This window comes from Molossus molossus, unplaced genomic scaffold (assembly GCF_014108415.1).
Source record: "Molossus molossus isolate mMolMol1 unplaced genomic scaffold, mMolMol1.p scaffold_m16_p_30, whole genome shotgun sequence".
In the NCBI taxonomy this organism is placed as follows: domain Eukaryota; kingdom Metazoa; phylum Chordata; class Mammalia; order Chiroptera; family Molossidae; genus Molossus; species Molossus molossus.
In genome coordinates this window covers 2,474,984-2,493,821 of record NW_023425367.1, presented here as the reverse complement: position 1 = coordinate 2,493,821, position 18,838 = coordinate 2,474,984, and the positions used below count along the sequence as shown (strand labels likewise).

General features: G+C 38.9%; 1 protein-coding gene across 2 annotated transcripts in view; it reads left to right on the top strand.

The window, feature by feature from the left end:
* LOC118643109 (eukaryotic translation initiation factor 2 subunit 3, X-linked-like) overlaps window positions 1–18,838 on the top strand; it is a 72,642-nt gene that overhangs the window by 15,647 nt on the left and 38,157 nt on the right. For both annotated transcript variants that reach the window (XM_036281014.1, XM_036281015.1), the window contains exons 8-9: window positions 2,813–2,907; window positions 3,238–3,382. In XM_036281014.1, coding sequence (XP_036136907.1) covers window positions 2,813–2,907; window positions 3,238–3,382 — 240 coding nt within the window. The remainder of the gene's footprint in view (window positions 1–2,812; window positions 2,908–3,237; window positions 3,383–18,838) is intronic.

Genomic DNA, 18,838 nt, shown 5'->3' with positions numbered 1-18,838 from the left:
AGTAAACTTTTGATGGACTCTTTGGTATTTTCTCTGTATAGTATCATGTCATCTGCAAATAATGACAGTTTCACTTCCTCCTTTCCAATTGGGATCCCTTTTATTTTTTCTTCCTGTCTGATTGCTGTGGCTAAGACTTCCATTACTATGTTAAATAAGAGTGGCGAAAGTGGGCATCCTTGCCTTGTTCCTGTTCTTAAGGGAAATGCTTTTAGTTTTAACTCATTGAGTATGATGTTGGCTGTAGATCTTTAATATATTATGGCTTTTATTATGTCAAGATATGATTTCTCTATTCCCACATTGGTGAGCGTTGTTATCAAAAATGGATGCTAGATTTTGTCAGAGGCTTTTTCGGCATCTGTTGATCTGATCGTGTGGTTTTTATTCTTCATTTTATTTATGTGGTGTATCACTCTTATTGATTTGCAAATATTGTACCTGCCTTGCCACCCCTGGGATGAATCCCACTTGGTCATGGAGGATAATTTTTTTAGTGTATTGCTGGATCCGATTTGCTAGTATTTTGTTCAGGATTTTGGCATCTGTGTTCATCAGGGATATCGGCCTGTAGTTTTCTTTCTACATATCTTTTTCTGGTTTTGGAATTAGAATTATGCTGGCTTCCTAAAACAAGTTTGGAAGTCTTCTTCCTTCTTGAATTTTTTGAAATAGTTTGAGGAGAATGGGTATTAGTTCTTCTTTGAATGTTCGGTAAAACTCCCCCGTGAAGCCATCTGGGCCTGGGCTTTTATATGCTGGGAGAGTCTTGATTACATCTTCCTTAGTTATTACTGGTCTGTTCAAGTTTTCTCTCTTTTCCGGGTCCAATTTTGGGAGACTGTGTTTCTAGCAATTTTCGCTTAGATTGGTGAATTTGTTGGCATATAATTGTTCATAGTAGTTGTTAACGATCTTTTGTATTTTTGTGGTGTCAGTTGTTACTTCTCTTTCATTTCTGATTTTGTGTATGTGGGTTCTCTCTCTTTGTTTCTTGGTGAGTCTGTCTAAGTGTCCATTAATCTTGTTTATCTTTTAGAAAAACCAGCTCTTTGTTTCATTATCCTTATTTTGGGATTCTTAAAAGCAAGTTTGTCAGAGCCTTTTTCAAACCAACCTTCAGTTTTTTTAGATTTTCATCTAAGAGTACTGTGTTTTTTATTTTCTGTTTTTAAATCTCACCTGAGGATATTTTTGCATTCATCTTCAGATAGAGTAGGAGGGAGGGAAGGAGAGAGAGAGCTATGAGAAAGACACACTGATTGGTTGCCTCTTGCACAACCCTTCTAGCCGGGGCTGGAACCACAACTGAGGTACGTGCCCTTGACTGGAATCGAACCCAAGACTCTTTGGTCCATTCTAATTGCTGAACCCACTGGTCAGGGTGGGACTACTGTGTGTTTTTATGGGAAATGTTTTATTGGATGATTATGATGCAAATCTCTTAAGAATCACTGTTTTCCTTAAGGTTACATAGTCCTTGAATTATTTTGTAGTTTTCAAAATAAATTTTTTTTTTTTTATCTTCACCCGAGGATATTTTTCCATTTTTTGTACAGCTAGAGTGGGAGGGAGAGAGAGAGGAAGGGAGAGAGAGAGAGAAACATCGACGTGAAGGGACACATCGAGTGGCTGCCACCCGCACGACCAACCAGGACCAGGGACAAACTGCAACCGAAGTATGCGCCCTTAGTGGGAACCGAACCCGGGTCTCTCCGGACCGCAGGCCGACGCTCTAACCTCTGAGCCAAAGTGGCCAGGGCCAAAATAAATTTTTAATACAGAAGTCACATTAGATGTTTATAAAGAAAAATTTTTGTCCTACAACACTGTTGCAAACATGTTTTCCTGTAGCTCTTTTTGTTTATGTAATTATATAAACATATATTTATCTGTACATTGCATTTTAAATGAAAGTTGTATTGTACCCTGGAAAATAATTTTTTTCTTAATAGTATTTAGAGTCACTGCATTTGTTTGCCATAAAATACCACATTATGGGTATTTTAAACAACAACTTTATTTCATTACAGTTATGGAAACTTAAGATCAGGGTGTTGGCAGATTGGATTTCTCCAGAGGCCTCTTTTGGCTTGCAGGAGGCCATGTGATGTTTTGTCTTTACATGGTATTTCTTGCGCACGTGTGTGTGTATGTGAGTGAATCCTCACCCAAGGACCTTTTTTTTCATTGATTTTTAGAGTAAAAGAGAGGGAGGGAGATGGAAAGAGAGACAGAGAGAGAGAAACATTGATGTGAGAGAGACACATTGGTTGCTTCCCACACACTCACTGATTGGGACTTGGATCGAACCTGCAACCCAGGTACATGCCCTTAACTGCGAATCAGATCAGTGACCCTTTAGTGCACAGGCTGATGCTCTAACCACTGAACCACAATGGTCAGGACTCAATTATCTTTTAAAGGCCCTGCCTTCAAATTGTCATATTCTGAGTTATCTGAGGCTATGGGTGAGAACTCAACATGAATAGAGCCGGAATAGCTTGGACTAGAACAGTCATCCCTTCACATGATTACATGCATACAGTATTTATGTTTTTTTATAATAATTACATTGTACTTCATAGTATAAGTAGAGCATAACCATATCATGTAATGATTACTGTTTTCAATTTTCCTCTCTAATTAAGACTACAATAAGCATTGGAATATTTCCCCAAAAACTCAGCTCTAAGATATAGATCTTAAGTGGTTACTCTTGTAGAAAATATAATTGAATAAATATTTCTCTAATTAAAATAACAGGATGAGCTTCATGGTTTCCTCCCCTTTTTCCCTATTCCCTTCTCAGTTATTAGGTCTTTTGATGTCAATAAGCCTGGCTGTGAGGTTGATGACCTTAATGGTGGTGTGGCTGGTGGCAGTATTTTAAAAGGAGTATTAAAGGTAAACTGATTTTTAAACTCTTTAACCAGAACAAAAGTATAATAAAGTAAGATTAAAAACTAGCTTTTGTGTATATATAGTTTTGTTTACTATTTTATAGTTCAGTATGTCTCATCAAAGTTGTAGATTTTTTAAGGTGATTGGTTAATATTCGAGTGGTTGTCACTTTATACTGTCTTTCTATTTTCATCCTTTTTAAAGTAATGCTTGAAATTACTGTTTCAAGTAGAAATTTCTTTTCCCTGTAACAATCTACCGATTACAACTATTTATCCATAAATAGTAATTGTATTGTTCCAAGTATTTTAATTACTTACTTATATGTTTCAGGTGGGCCAGGAGATAGAAGTGAGACCTGGTATTGTTTCCAAAGATAGTGAAGGAAACCTTATGTGTAGACCAATCTTTTCCAAAATTGTATCACTCTTTGCAGAACAAAATGATCTTCAATATGCTGCTCCAGGGGGTCTAATTGGTACGAAACTTTCATCCATAAACTTTTATTGGTGTCTGGTCATCTTTTTGTTTGAAAAATATTATCTAAGACTGTCTCTAGTTAGTTATTTTAATTCAGTATGGAGGAGTATGATGTACAGATAGATGTATATAGGTAACTTTTTAATTTTAAAGTACTAAGTGACTTTATAAGTTTGTCTAAGAAATACTGTTATTCCCCTGGCCAGTTTGGCTCAGAGGTTGAGCAGCGCCCTGTGGACCAGAGAGTCCCGGGTTCAGTTTCCACTAGGGACATGTACCACCACAAAAAAAAAAAAAAGAAAGAAAGAAAGAAAGAAAGAGAAATACTTTTATGTATAAGGAATGTTTTGTTTTCTCATATAGAGTAAGTTCAGCAATAACTAAGTTTTATGATTTAGGATTTAATGTATATCACTGTACTCTTTTTTTTTAAATGTTTTTATTGATTTTTTTTTTAAAGAGGAAGGAAAAGGGAGAGAGAGAAACATTGATGTGAGAGTGAAGCATCAGTCAACTGCCTTTTCCATACAATACATACTGAGCCCAGGTTCCCAACTGGGAATCTAAGCAACAACCTTCTGGTGCACAGGACAGTGCCCAAACAACTGAGTCACACCTGCCAGCGCTGTCACTGTACTTTTATTTACATTATTTTTGTTTCCATTTTATGTAAATTTTTACAAATGTTAAGTTACCCCAAAATACTACTTATATCAATAAAATGGATTTTTTCTTACTATTAAGTTTACTATCAATATTCAGGAAAAGTTAAGATTTTGTGAGAGGTTCGGTTATCCTTTTCCTTAAGATTAAAGAAGAAAATGTTAGGTAAAGAAAAATTTTTTTTTTTTTAAGCCATATTTTAGAGTATTTTGAAATGTTATCTCATTTTGTGAGGCCCACAGTTGTAAATAATAATGAGGCCCCCTTTGTGCATTTTTAATGGTATCTCTCCTGTTTTTTAACAATTTGGTTGTGGTTTTCTTTTTGGTTGACAATATTAGAGGTATCCCCCACTTTTCTACCCTTACCCACCTCAGGCCTTTACCACATTATTGTGTGTGTCCATGGGCTATGCAAAGATGCATATAAGTTATTTGGTTACTCTCTTCCTGTCCTCTCCAATGCTTTTCCCTCGAAATCTATTCATCTGTTCCATGCATCCAAGCCTCTGGACCTGTTTTGTTGATTATACTCTACATATAAGTGGGATCATGTGATATTTATCATTCTCTGACTGGCTTATTTTATTTAACGAAATAATCTCCAGATCCATCCATGCTGTCACAAAGACTAAGGGTTCCTTCTCTATTATAATGGCATAGTATTCCATTGCATAAATGTGTGCCACATCTTTTTTATTCATTCATCTTCTGATGGGCACTTGGACTGTTTCCACTTCTTGGCTGTTATAAATAATGCTGCTATGAATGTGTATACATTTCTTTCTGATTGGTGTTTCAGGATTCTTAGGGTATATTCCCAGAAGTGGGATCACTGGATCAAAAGACAGTTACATTTTTAATTTTTTGAGGAATCTCCATACTGTTTTTTATGGAGGCTACATCACATCTTTGACTACACTTGTTTGATTTATTGATGGCAGCCAATAGAGTACATGTGAGGTAATACCTCATTGTCGTTTTAATTTGCATCTCCTGATTATTAGTGAGTTTGAACACTTTTACATGTCTGTTGGCCATCTGCATATCCTCTTTGAAGAAGTGTCTAATGAGGTCCTTTGCCCACTTTTTTAAATTGGATTTTTTGTCTTTCTAGTGTTGAGTTGTATAAGTTATTCTGGAAATTAATCCCTTATCACATATTATCATTGGCAGATATGTTCTCCCATACAGTGGGTTTCTTTTTTGTTTTTTTTTTTGTTTGTTTGTTTTGTTTTGTTTTTTTATCCTCACCCGAGGATATTTTTCCATTTTTTGTACAGATAGAGTGGGAGGGAGAGAGAGGAAGGGAGAGAGAGAGAGAAACATCAATGTGAAGGGACACATCGAGTGGCTGCCACCCACACGACCAACCAGGGCCGGGGACACACTGCAACTGGAGAATGTGCCCTTAGCGGGAACCGAACCCGTGTCTCTCCGGACCGCAGGCCGACGCTCTAACCGCTGAGCCAAACCGGCCAGGGCACTTTTTTGTTTTTTCTTATTGATTTTTGAGAAGATAAGTGGGGAGACAAAGAGAGGCATCAATTGGTTGCCTCCTGCACTCACCCTGACTGGTCTTGGAACCCACAACCAGTGTATGTGCCCTGACCAGAAATTGAACCTGCTGCAGTTTGTATACAGAATAATACTCCAACCCAATGAGCCAAAACAGCCAGGTTTCTGCTGCCATAGAGAGAAGCTTTTTAGTTTGATATAGTCCCTTTTGTTTATTTTTTCCTTTGTTTCCCTTGCCCCAGGTTATACGGAAAGAAATACTACATGAAATGTCTGAGATTTTACTGCCTATTTTTATTCTAGGACTTTATGGTTTTGTGACTTATATATGTCTACTTTCCATTTTTAGTTTATTCTTGTATATGGTGTGAGTTGGTGATCTAATTTCTTTTTTTCTTTTTTCTTTTTTTTATCCTCACCCGAGGACATTTCTCCATTTTTTGTTCAGATAGAGTGGGAGGGAGAGAGAGGAAGAGAGAAAGAGAGAAACATCAATGTGAAAGGGACACATCGAGTGGCTGCCACCCGCACGACCAACCAGGGCCGGGGATAAACTGCAGCCGAGGTACGTGCCCTTAGCGGGAACCGAACCCGGGTCTCTCTGTACCGCAGTTCGACGCTCCAACCGCTGAGCCAAACCGGCCAGGGCTGGTGATCTAATTTCATTATTTTGCATGTACCTGTCCAATTTTACCTACACCATTTATTGAAGGAACTCTTTTTACTCTATTTTATGCTCTTGCCGCTTGTGCCAATACCAGGCTAAGATTGTAGTGGCTTTATAGTTAGTTTCATATATGGTATTGTCATCCTTTCAACTTTGCTCTTTTATTTCTCATGATTGCTAAGGCTATTCAGTCTCTTTTATAGTTACATACAAATTTTTGGATTATTTCTTTTACATCTTTAAATATGCTATTGGTATTTTAATAAGGATTGCATTGAATCTATAGATTTGTTTGAGTAGTATACACAATTTAATGATGTTAATTCTTCTAGTCCTTGACATGGTATATTTGTCCACTTGTTTGTATTTTCCTGTTTTCTTTCTTCAATGTCTTACAGTTTTCCGAGTATAGGTCTTTTTCCTCCTCAATTAAGTTTATTCCTAGGTATCTTCTTTATTATTGTGGCAATTGGTAAATGGATTGTGTTTTTACTTTTTCTTTCCAAGACTTCATTATTAGTGTATAAAACCTTTGCCTTCTATGTCTGGATGTTAATTTTGTAGCCTGAAACTTTGCCATATTCATTTATTAAATCTAGTAGTTCTTTGGTAAAGTCTTAAGGCTTTTCTGTGTACAATAGTATGTCATTTAGGAGGACAGTTTTACTTTTACCTTTACAATTTTGATATATATATATTTTTTATCCTCAACTGAAGATATTTTTCTATTTATCTTCAGGTAGAGAGAGAGAAAGAAAGGGAGAAAGAGATAAACATCAACGTGAGAGGGACACCTCAGCTGGTTGCCTCCCTCATGACCCTGACCAGGGCCAGGGATGAACTGCAACCTAGGTACATGCCTGTGGCTGAAACTGAACCCAGGACTCATTGGTTCACAGGCCAACACTATCACTGAGCCAAACTAGCCAGGACAATTTTGATACATTTTATTTTATTTTCTTGTCTTGTCACGTCATATCACATCACTTGGCTTGAGTTGACTCAGACCAGAACTTCCAGAATTGTAGTGAGAAAGAGTGCAGAATCCCTGTCTTGTTCCTGACCTTTAAGGAAACACTTTTAGTTTTTGCCCTTTGAGTATGATGTTGGCTGTAGATTTTTCACATATGGCCTTTTTTATGTTGAAGTATGATCCCTCCATTTTTACTTTGTTGAGAGTTTTTATCTTAAATGGGTGCTGAATTTTGTCAAATGCTTTCTGGGTTAATGTGATTTCTTAATTTTGTTTTTGCAGTGTTTCATGTTTATTGATATATGGGTATTGTACCAGACTTGCATTCCCGGAATACATCCCACTTGGTCATGGTGTACCATCATTCTTAATGCATTGCTGGATCTGGTTAGTTAATATTTGTTTAGGACTTTAACATCTATGTTCATCAGAGATATTGATCTATAATTTTCTTTCTTTCTTGTTCTTCATCTGGTTTTAGAAGAAAAATGCTGATTTCATTAAAAAACAGAAGTCTTGCCCTGGCCAGTTTTGCTCAGTGGTTAGAGCGTCAGCCTGCAGTCCAGAGAGACCTGGGTTCAGTTTCCGCTAAGGGCACGTACCTCAGTTGCAGTTTGTCCCCGGCTCTGGTTGGGTTGTGCAGGTGGCAACCACTAGATGTGTCCCTTTCACATCAATGTTTCTCTATCTCTCTCTCTCTCTCCCTCCCACTATATCTGAATAAAAAAATGTGTTCGGATGAGGATTAAAAAAAAAAGTCTTTCTTCCTTTTGAATTTTTCGGAATACTTGGAAACGGATTGATATTAGTCCTTCTTTGACTGTTCGGTAAAATTCACCTAGGAAGCCATTTGGGTCCAGGATGTTTGATGATGATGATTATTATTATTATTATATTGTTTTAATTTTCTTATTATCTCTCTATTCAGGTTTTTTTTTTAATTAATTAATTTATTTTTGTTACAGATGTTTCCCTTTTCACTCTCTGATTCCCCCCTCCACCACCCTGTCCCTACCTTTCTTATCCATGTCCATTGTTCATACATACATGCACATAAGTTCTGTGGTTTATCTCTCCCCCCCCAATCTCCCCTTCAGGAGATTGTCAGTCTGTACCCCACTTCCACACTGCCCCATTCCTCAGACTGTTATGTTTGTTATATTGCACAAATAAGTGAGATCATGTGATATTTGTCTTTCTCTGCTTGGCTTGTTTCTCTTAGGATAATACTTTCCAGGTCCCTGCACGTCATCTCAAAGGATAAGAGATCTTTCTTACCACTGCATAGTATTCCATTGTGTATATGTACCACAGCTTCTTTATCCATTCGTCTACTGATGGACATTTGGGCTGTTTTCAGATCTTATTGTAAATAGTGCTGCTATGAATATGGGGGTACATAAATTCTTTCTGATTGGTGTTTCAGGCTTTGTAGGGTATATTCCTAGAGGTGAGATCACTGGGTCAAATGGAAGTTCAATTTTTAATTTTTTGGGGTAACACCATAGTGTTTTCCATAGTGGCTGCACCAGTCTGCATTCCCACCAGCAATGTCCTACAGTCCCCTTTTCTCTACACCTTTGCCAACATTTGTTGTTTGATGATTTGTTGATGGCAGCCGGTTTGATGATTTGTTGATGGCAGCCATTCTGACAGGCATGAGGTTGTTTTAATTTGCATCTCTCTGATGATTAGTGATATTGAGCAATTCTTTATGTCTCTTGGCCATTTGTATGTCCTGTTTGGAGAGGTGTCTATTTAGTTCCTCTGCCCATTTTTTAATTGTGTTCTTTGTCTCCCTTCTGTTGAGTTGTATGAGCACTCTATATAAATTGGAAATTACCCTTTATCTGATATATCATTGGCAATTATGCTCTCCCATACAGTGGGTAGCCTTTCCATTTTGATGATTGTATCTTCTGCTGTGCAGAAGCTTTAGAGTTTGATGTAGTTCCATGTGTCCATCTTCTCCTTTGTTTCTGTTGCATTCGGTGATGTGTCAGTGAAAATTCTGCGTATCAGTGAAAATTATGTTGCCTACATTTTCTTCCAGGATTTTTATGGATTCATGAGTCACATTTAAGTCTTTTATTCATTTTGAGTTTATTCTTGTGTATGGTGTAAGTTGATGGTCTAGTTTCATTTTTTTGCATGTAGCTGTCCAGTTTTCCCAACACCATTTATTAAAGAGGCTGTCTTTACTCCACTGTATGCTCTTGCGACCTTTGTCAAATATTAGCATATTGCTTTGTGTCCATTTCCGGGTTCTCTGTTCTATTCCACTGGTCTATATGTCTGTTCTCTTGCCAGTACCTGATTGCTGTGACTATTCAAGGTCCTTTTTGGTTCCAAATGAACTTGAAGTATTTGTTCTAGTTCTATGAAGGATGTTGTTGGTATTTTGATGGGGATTGCATTGAATCTATAGATTGCTTTGGGTAGTATGGACATTTCAATAATATTGATTCTTGTAATTCATGAACAAGGTATGTGCTTCCACTTTTTTAGATCTCTCTCTCTTTTTCTTCAGTGACCTATAGTTTTCTGTGAATAGGTCCTTTATTTCTTTGGTTAAGTTTATTCTTAGGTATCTTAATTTTTTGCTGCAATGGTAAATGGGATTTTTTTTTAGTTTTTCTTTAAGTAGTTATTCATTGGTGTATAAGAATGCCATAGATTTCTTCATGTTAATTTTGTATCCTGCTACTTTGCCAAATTCATTTGTTAAGTCTAGTAAACTTTTGATGGAGTCTTTGGGATTTTCTATGTATAGTATCATGTCATCTGCAAATAATGACAGTTTCACTTCCTCCTTTCCAGTTGGGATCCCTTTTATTTTTTCTTCCTGTCTGATTGCTGTGGCTAAGACTTCCTGTACTATGTTAAATAAGAGTGGCGAAAGTGGGCATCCTTGCCTTGTTCCTGTTCTTAAGGGAAATGCTTTTAGTTTTAGCTCATTGAGTATGATGTTGGCTGTAGGTCTTTCATATATGGCCTTTATTATGTCAAGATATGATCCCTCTATTCCCACATTGGTGAGCGTTGTTATCAGAAATGGATGCTGGATTTTGTCGAAGGCTGTTTCGGCATCTGTTGATGTGATCATGTGGTTTTTATTCTTCATTTTATTTATGTGGTGTATCACATTTATTGATTTGCGAATATTGTACCTGCCTTGCATCCCTGGGATGACTCCTACTTGGTCATGGTGGATAATTTTTTGATGTATTGTTGGATCCAATTTGCTAGTATTTTGTTCAGGATATTGGCCTCTATGTTCATCAGGGACATCAGCCTGTAGTTTTCTTCCTACATGTCTTTTTCTGGTTTTGGAATTAGAATTATGCTGGCTTCATAAAACGAGTTTGGAAGTCTTCCTTCTTGTTGAATTGTTTGAAATAGTTTGAGGAGAATGGGTCTTAGTTCTCTGAATGTTTGGTAAAATTCCCCAGTGAAGCGGTCTAGGCCTGGGCTTTTGTTTGCTGGGAGAGTCTTGAATGCATTTTAAATTTCTTCTCTTGTTATTGGTCTGTTCATATTTTCTGTCTCTTTCCGGTTCAGTTTTGGGAGACTATGTGTTTATAGAAATTTGTCCATTTTCTTAGTCGAATTTTTTGCCGTATAATTGTTTATAATATTTGTTAACAATCTGCCCTGGCCAGTTTGGCTCAGTGGTTAGAGCGTCGGCCTGCGGTCCTGAGGGACCCGGGTTCGGTTCCCGCTAAGGGCTCGTACCTCGGTTGCAGTTTGTCCCCGGCCCTGGTTGGTTGTGCGGGTGGCAGCCACTCGATGTGTTCCTTTCACATCGATGTTTCTCTCTCTCTCTCTGTTCCTCTCTCTTCCTCCCACTCTACCTGAACAAAAAATGGAAAAATGTCCTCGGGTGAGGATAAAAAAAAACCAAAAACAACAATCTGTTGTATTTTTGTGGTATCAGTTATTTCTCTTTCCTTTTTTGATTTTGTGTATTTGGGTTCTCTCAATCTTGCTTATCTTTTCGAAAAACCAGCTCTTTTTTTATTGATCCTTTGAATTGTTTTTTGGTCTCCATGTCATTCATTTCTGCTCTGATCTTTACTATTTCCTTTCTTCTACTTGCTCTGGGGTTTTGGTTTTTTTTTCTTTGCTTTCTAGTTCTTTACATTGTGAGGTTAGATATCCTGTTAGAAATTTTTCTTGCTTCTTGATGTAGGCCTTTGATGCTATGAACTTTTTTTTTTTTTTTTGTACAGAAAGAGTGGGAGTGAGAGAGAGGAAGAGACAGAGAGGGAAACATCGATGTGAAAGGGACACATCGAATGGCTGCCACCCGCACGACCAAATAGGGCCAGGGACAAACTGCAACCGAGGTACATGCCCTTAGTGGGAACCGAACCCGGGTCTCTCCGGACCGCAAGTGGACGCTCTAACCGCTGAGCCAAACTGGCCAGGGCGATGCTATGAACTTTTTCTCAGATCTGCTTCCACTGCATCCCATAGATTTTGTGTTGTGTGTTCATTTTAATGGAAGTTTTTAATTTCTTTCTTGATCTTCATGGTAACCCGTTAATTGTTCAATAACATGCTATTTAGCCTCCATGTTTTCAGATGTTTTTTATGTTCTTGTTACAGTTGATTTCTAGTTTCATGCCATTGTGATCTGAGAAGATGCTTGATATGATTTCAGTCTTCTTGAACTTGTGGAGACTTAGGTTGTGTCCTAACATGTGGTCTATCTTTGAGAATGTGCCATGTGCACTTGAGAGGAATGTTGATTCTGCAGTTTTGGGGTGTAATTCTCTGTAGACATCTATTACATCCATTTGCTCTAGCTCTTCATTTGTGGTCTGTGTTTCCTTGTTAATTTTTTGTCCAAAATATCTATCCAGTGATGTCAGCGGGGTGTTGAAGTCCCCTACTATGATTGTATTCCTGTCAATATCTCCTTTGAAGTCCTCCAAAAGATTTTTAATATATGTTGGTGCTCCCATGTTGGGTGCATATGTTTCCCAAAGTTATATCTTTCTGTTGGATACATTCTTTCAATATTATGTAGTGGCCTTGTTTGTCTCTAGTTATGGTCTTCATTTTGAAAACTACTCTATCAAATATGAGTATTACTACTGCAACTTTTTTTTGCTTTTCGTTTGCTTGAAAGAGTTTTTCCCATCCCTTCACTTTCAACCTATGTGTGTCTTTTGTTGTGAAGTGGATCTCTTGTAAACAACATATAGATGAGTCATGCTCTCTTATGCAGTCAGGTACTCTGTGTCTTTTTATCGGAGCATTCAAACCATTCACATTTAAGGTGATAATTTATATATACTTATGTATTCCCATTTTTGTTTTTAGTGTGGTTCTATTTTTCTTCCTATTTCTTCTAATTACAGCAGTCCTTTTCGCATATCTTGCAGTGCTGCTTGGGTGTTAATATATACCCTTAGCCTTTTTTTGTGTGGAAACCTGTTTATTTGACATTCTATTTTGAATGATAGCCTTGCTGAATAGAGTAGTCTTGGATTCAGATCCTTGTTTTTCATGACCATGATTACTTCATGCCACTCCCTTCTGGCCTGTAGTGTTTCTGTTGAGAAGTAAGCTAAGAGTGTTATGGTGTTTCCTTTGCAGGTCACCTGTTCCTTACCTCTTTCTGCCTTTAGAATTTTCTCTTTGTCATTAATTTTTGGCATTTTAGTTACTATGTGTCTTGGTGTGGGCCTGTTTGGGTTCTTCTTACTTGGGCCTCTCTGTGCTTCTTGAATTTGAATGCCTTCTTCCTTCACTAAGTTAGGAAAGTTTCTTATCATTATTTCTTCAAATATATTCTCTAACCTTTGCCCATTTTCTTACTCTTCAGGGACTTATGTGATTCAAATATTAGTATGTTTCCAGTTGTCCCACAGTTCTCTTAACCTAACTTCTTGTATTTTTTCTTTTCTTTTCTTTTTTTTTTTATCCTCACCGAGGACATTTTTCCATTTTTTGTTCAGGTAGAGTGGGAGGGAGAGAGAGGAAGAGAGAGAGAGAGAGAGAGAAACATCAATGTGAAAGGAACACATCGAGTGGCTGCCACCCGCACAACCGACCAGGGCCGGGGACAAACTGCAACCGAGGTACGCGCCCTCTGCGGGAACTGAACCCGGGTCTCTAAGGACCGCAGGCCGACGCTCTAACCGCTGAGCCAAACTGGCCAGGGCCTAACTTCTTGTTTTTTAATTATTTTTTCCTTTTAGTTTTCTGATTGGTTGATTTTTTTTCTACTCTGTCTTTTAATTCACTGATCTGGTCCTCATCTTCCCCTACTCTGCTGATTAGTCCATCCCATGTATTCTTTATTTGTGCTATGTCATTCTTCATTTCTTCATGGTGGTTTTTAATTTCCAGCTGGTTGATTTTCAACATTTCTATGTCTTTACTCATTGAGCTTATGTCCTTACACATGCTGTTGAGCTTCCTCAAGATCATGGCTCTGAATTCTAGTTATGTTAACTTGCTTAACTGCTCCACATTTATCTCATCTTCAGTAGAGGTCTCTTGTTCTTTCATTTGACTTTTGTTTCTGTGTCTCACCATTTTGGCTATCACATTTGGAGCCTGCCAAATTTTTCCTGCGGTGTTGGTGGCTTCCTCTAATGGGTTTGGATGAGACAGGGCAGGGGGCGGGGGCAAATTAAACACCACTGTCAAGTCTTACTTTTCTGGGTAGATTTGCAAGCCCAGGAAAGGTTCAGTTAGCCTCTAGCTTTTTCCTGGTGCTTGTAGTCTCACTCAGTGCCTTGGAATGTAGCCCCGGTGTTCTGCCAGTATCCCTGTTTATATGGTCCTGTCCTTTTGTTATTCTGTTGCTTTTTTCTGAGGATTTGTCTTTATTTTAGTTGTAATTCCAGTTTGGTCTTGGGAGATCATCTGTGTGGCTTCTATTCACTTCACCTCCTTTGCATATCCTCTAAGCCTATCTTGTGTGCAGCTGGGTTGCACAGGCCTTTCTGGTGCCCCTGCACCGAGCAGATCCCAGGTAACTGGATCACACAGTCCCTGTTAGGTCACACAGTCCTCTGTGTTGCTTTTGCACCCCACATGCCTCGTGTAACTACATCATGCAGTCCCTGCTGGTTGGCACAGGCCTCTCTGGTGCTTCAGCACTTCGCAGGTCCCGCAGGAAACTGGGTGGCACAGTCTCTGCTGGGTTGCTCAGGCCTCTCTGGTGCTTCAGCACCCCACAGGTCCTCTGGGTAACTAGATCGCGCAGTCCCTGCTGAGTATCACAGGCCTCTCTGCTGCTTTAGCACCCTGCAGGTCCCAGGGGAAACTGGATTGCAGAGTTTCTGCTGGGTGGCACAGGCCTCTCTGGTCTCCTGCACCCTGCAGTTCCAGAGAGCGGGCAGCTGGATCGCACCAGTCTCTCTAGGGCTTGGGCTTCCTTCTGCACTTGTGAGCTACTGGACCGCACAGGCCTCTGTGGAGCCCCAGGTCCTGCCGCTGGCAGCTGGGAAGTGCTGCTGCCCCGTGGGACCCAACTCCTGCTCAGCTTTGCCTTTAGTTTTGGGGGATGGGTTACATCAGCTGTTCTGTGCTTCTGTTGCCTAGGGATGGATGTCTGTTCCCCAGCCTCTGTTGCTTGGGGTACATCTCAACTCTGATCAGGCTGGTACTATGGGGGATGTGCTGGGCTGCGGGTTGTCTGCAGCTTCCACAACCAGTGCCTTGGGAGCTCCGCTGCTGTGTGCCGGTCTGTGTTGACAGGGTGTCCACTGGTCTGATGGTGCCAGGTGCAATGGTGGGCTTAGGTTTCTGGGCCGTAGCCGCTCCCACTGCTTCCTCCCAGGGAAGACCCGCGATCTTTCAAAATGGTGGGTCGTCCCCCTCTCATCCCTCCGTGCAGGGAGAAGCGCCCTGAAGGGCTGCTTACCGTGGTAGCCGGCTGCTCCTGTCTACAGCACAGGAACCTTCTGCTCCGTAGCTCTGCACTGCTCGGGTTTGGTCATCCACCTTTGCGTCCACTCACACTCTCGCTCACTCTCTCACACACTCACTCTCCCTTCGGTCCTGCCCGCTGCGATCTTTATCTGAAGATCTCAGGTTTTCTGATTCTTCCTCATTTAGTTTTGTAAGATTGTATATTTTTTAGGAATTTATTCATTTCACCCAGGTTGTTTATTTAGTTGGTATATAATTTACAGTTATTTTATTACAGTCCTTTGTATTTCTGTGGTGTCAGTTGTTACTTGTTTCATTGCTGATTTTATTTATTTTGGTTCTCTTTCTTTGTTTCTTGATGAATACAGCTAAAGATTCATCAATCGTGAATCAAACAAAGAACCAGCTCTTGATTTCATTGATCCTTTGTGCTGTGTTTTTTATTTTTACTCTGGTCTTTATTATTTTCTTCCTGCTGCATATTCTGGGCTTTTCTTATTGTTTTTTCTAGTTGTTTTAGGTATAGGATTTGATTGTTCATTAGAGATATTTTGTTTCTTGAGGTAGGCCTATAATGCTATGAACTTTTCTCATAGAGTACTTCACTGTGTTCCATAGATTTTGGGTTGTTGTGTGATTATTTTTATGTTTTTCCAGGATGTTTTTTATTCCCCACTGATCTCATTGTCAACACATTCATTTTTTAGTTAAATGCTATTTAGTCTCCATGTGTTTGAATATTCTTGAGTTTTTCTATTAGAGTTGATTTCTGTTCTTATGGCTCTATGATCTGAGAAGATCCTTGATAAGATTTCAATCTTCATGAATTTGTTAAGTTTTATTTTGTTTCCTAGTATGTGGTCTACCTTTGAGAATGTTCCACATGCTGCTTTGGGAAGAAATGTTTTGTAAATATCAATTAAATCCATCTGATCTAGTGTGTTACTTAAGGTCTCAGTTTTTTGTTGAATATTTTTTGTTTGGAAGGTCTATCTGTTAGTAACAGTGGGGTTTAAACTCCCCTACTATGACAGTTATTGTGTTAATTTCTCCCATCGATTGTCCAAACACTCCATGGTGTTTCTATATATTTAGGTGCCCCTATATTGGGTGTTTACCAGGGTTGTATCTTCTTTTCACATCAGTCCCTTTAATAATATGTAGTGACATATTTACCTCTTATTATAGCCTCTGTTTTGTAGTCTGTTTGGTCAGATAAAAGTATTGCTACCCAGTTATTTTTGTTTGTTTCATATTTGCATGGAAAATTGTATTCCGTCCTTTTATTTTCATCCTGTGTTTGTTCTTTGGTGAATCTCTTATAGACAGCATATATACATAATTTATTTTCCTTTCAGTCACCTCGTGCTTTTTGTTTGTATAATTTCATCCATTTACATTTAAGGTTACTATTGATAGGTACCTATTTATTGATATGTTTGTCTTTGTATCTATGTTATGCTCTATTTCTTATTTTTAAAGCAGTCCCTTAAACATCTGTAATGCAGGTTTGGGGGTAGTAAGCCCCTTTAGCTTTTTTTGTTTGAAAAGTTCATTTCACCTTTTTTTTTTTGCATCTATCTTCATATAGAGTGGGAGTGAGAGAGGGAGAAAGAGAGAGAGAGAGAAACATCAGTGTGAGAGAGACACATTGAGTGGCTGCTACCGAAAGGACCCCACCTGGGTCCGGGGACAAACTGCAGATCTCTCTGATCCATGGGCCAACGCTTTAACTGCTGAACCAAATCGTCCAGGGCTCACCTTTAACTTTTAATGATAGCCCTGCGAGACAGAGTAGTCTTGGTTTTGGTTCCTTCTTTTCACTACTTTGGAAAGAAATTAATTTTCATGCACCTCCCTTCTATACTGTAGTGTTTTTCTTGACACTGACAGCCTTATGGGAACTCCCTTGAAACTGACTGTCTCTTTCATTTGCTGCCTTTAAGATTCTGTCAGTGTCTTTAACCTCTGCCATTTTAATTATGATGTGCCTTGCTGTAGGTCACTTTGTGTTCATCTTGATTGGGATTCTCTTCTGCTTCCTGAACTACTGTGACTTTTGTCTTCACTAGGTTAGGGAAGTTTTTCTGCTATTATTTCTTCAAACATGATTTCTAGCCCTTGCTCAATTTCTTCTCCTTTTGGTACCCCTATGATGTGGGTGTTGTTACGGGTTTTTTTGTTTGTTTGTTTATTTGTTATTCCAAAGTTCCCTTAGACTTTCCTGCTTTTTCATCCTTTTTCTTTTTGATTCTCTAATTGACTTTTTTTTATCCTTAGTCGAGGACATTTTTTCATTTTCTGTTCAGATAGAGTGGGAGGGAGAGAGAGGAAGAGAGGGAGAGAGAAACATCAACATGAAAGGGACACATCGAGTGGCTGCCTCCCTCACGACCCAGCCAGGGTCAGGGACAAACTGCACCCGAGGTATGTTCTCTTAGTGGGAAACAAATCCGGGTCTCTGGACCACAGGCCGACGTTCTGACCACTGAGCCAGTCCAGCCAGGACTCTAAATGATTTTTTTTCACACCTTTTCTTATAATTTGCAGCTTTAAAATTCTGCTTCCTCTAACCTACTGATTATTCTTTCCAGTATTTTTGAATTTTTTTTTTCTTCACTGATTTTGCAGAGAGAAGTGAGCAGGAGAAAAAACTGAGGCATGAAAGAGAACATCGACTGGCTGCCTCCTACAAGCCCCCCCATTGGGGATCAGGCCCACAACCTGGGCATGTGTCCTGACCAGGAATTGAATCGGTGACCTCTTGGTGCGTGGGATGACACTAAACCACTGAGCCAAACTGGCTGGACCTTTCCAGTATTTTTTATTTCAGATATGTTTTACTTCATTTCAGTTGTTCTTTTCTCATGGTATTGAGCAGTCTTAAAACTGTTACTTTATGTTCTATTTCTGGTAAATTGCCTCCATTTCATTTAGCTCTTTTTCTTGAGATTCCTCCAGTATTTTTATTTGAGACTTTTTTGTTTCCCAGTTTCAATTGTCTTTTTGTGTTTGTCTCTATGTTTTTCATTGCACTTCTGTGACTCCCAGTCTTAGTAAGTGGACTTTTGTAGTAGGTGTCCTGTGGCACCTAGTGGTTAACTCTCCTTAATCTCTTGAGGTGGATGTTGAAGGATGTCCCTTCTGTGTGTTGTGTGGACTGTACTGCTTTAATTGGGTCTTGGTTGCTCTTGTCCCATTTGTGGGTGCGCTCAACCCTTTTGCCAGTTGACTATGAGGCTCAACCGATCATTTCAGCTATTATACAGGTATTGATAGAGCAAAACATGACCAAATGATAAACAACATGAGGATAAAAACAAACCAGTAACCAAAAAAGAATAAGAAAATAAAAAGGATGCTAAAAAACAAAAACTAAATGAGTTAAAGAAGATAATGAGATTATGAATAGACTGTGAAAGAAAAGACAGAAGAGAAAAGAGAAAACTATCATTAGAAAGGAAAGAAAAATATAATAAAATGAAACGGACATTTTTTTATTTTTCATCTGAGGATATTTTTCCGTTGATTTTTAGATAGCGTGGGAGGGAGGGGAAAAGGGAGAGAGATAGTGTTTGTTGATTATTACCTGCATGACTCAACCTGAAAAGGCATCAAACCGGCATTTGGAGTATGTGCCCTTCACTGGGAATTGAAGCCGTATTCTGATCTGTGGGCAGCACGCTGATCACAAGCCAGACCAGTCTCGGCACAATATCAATTTTTTTTTTTTTTTTT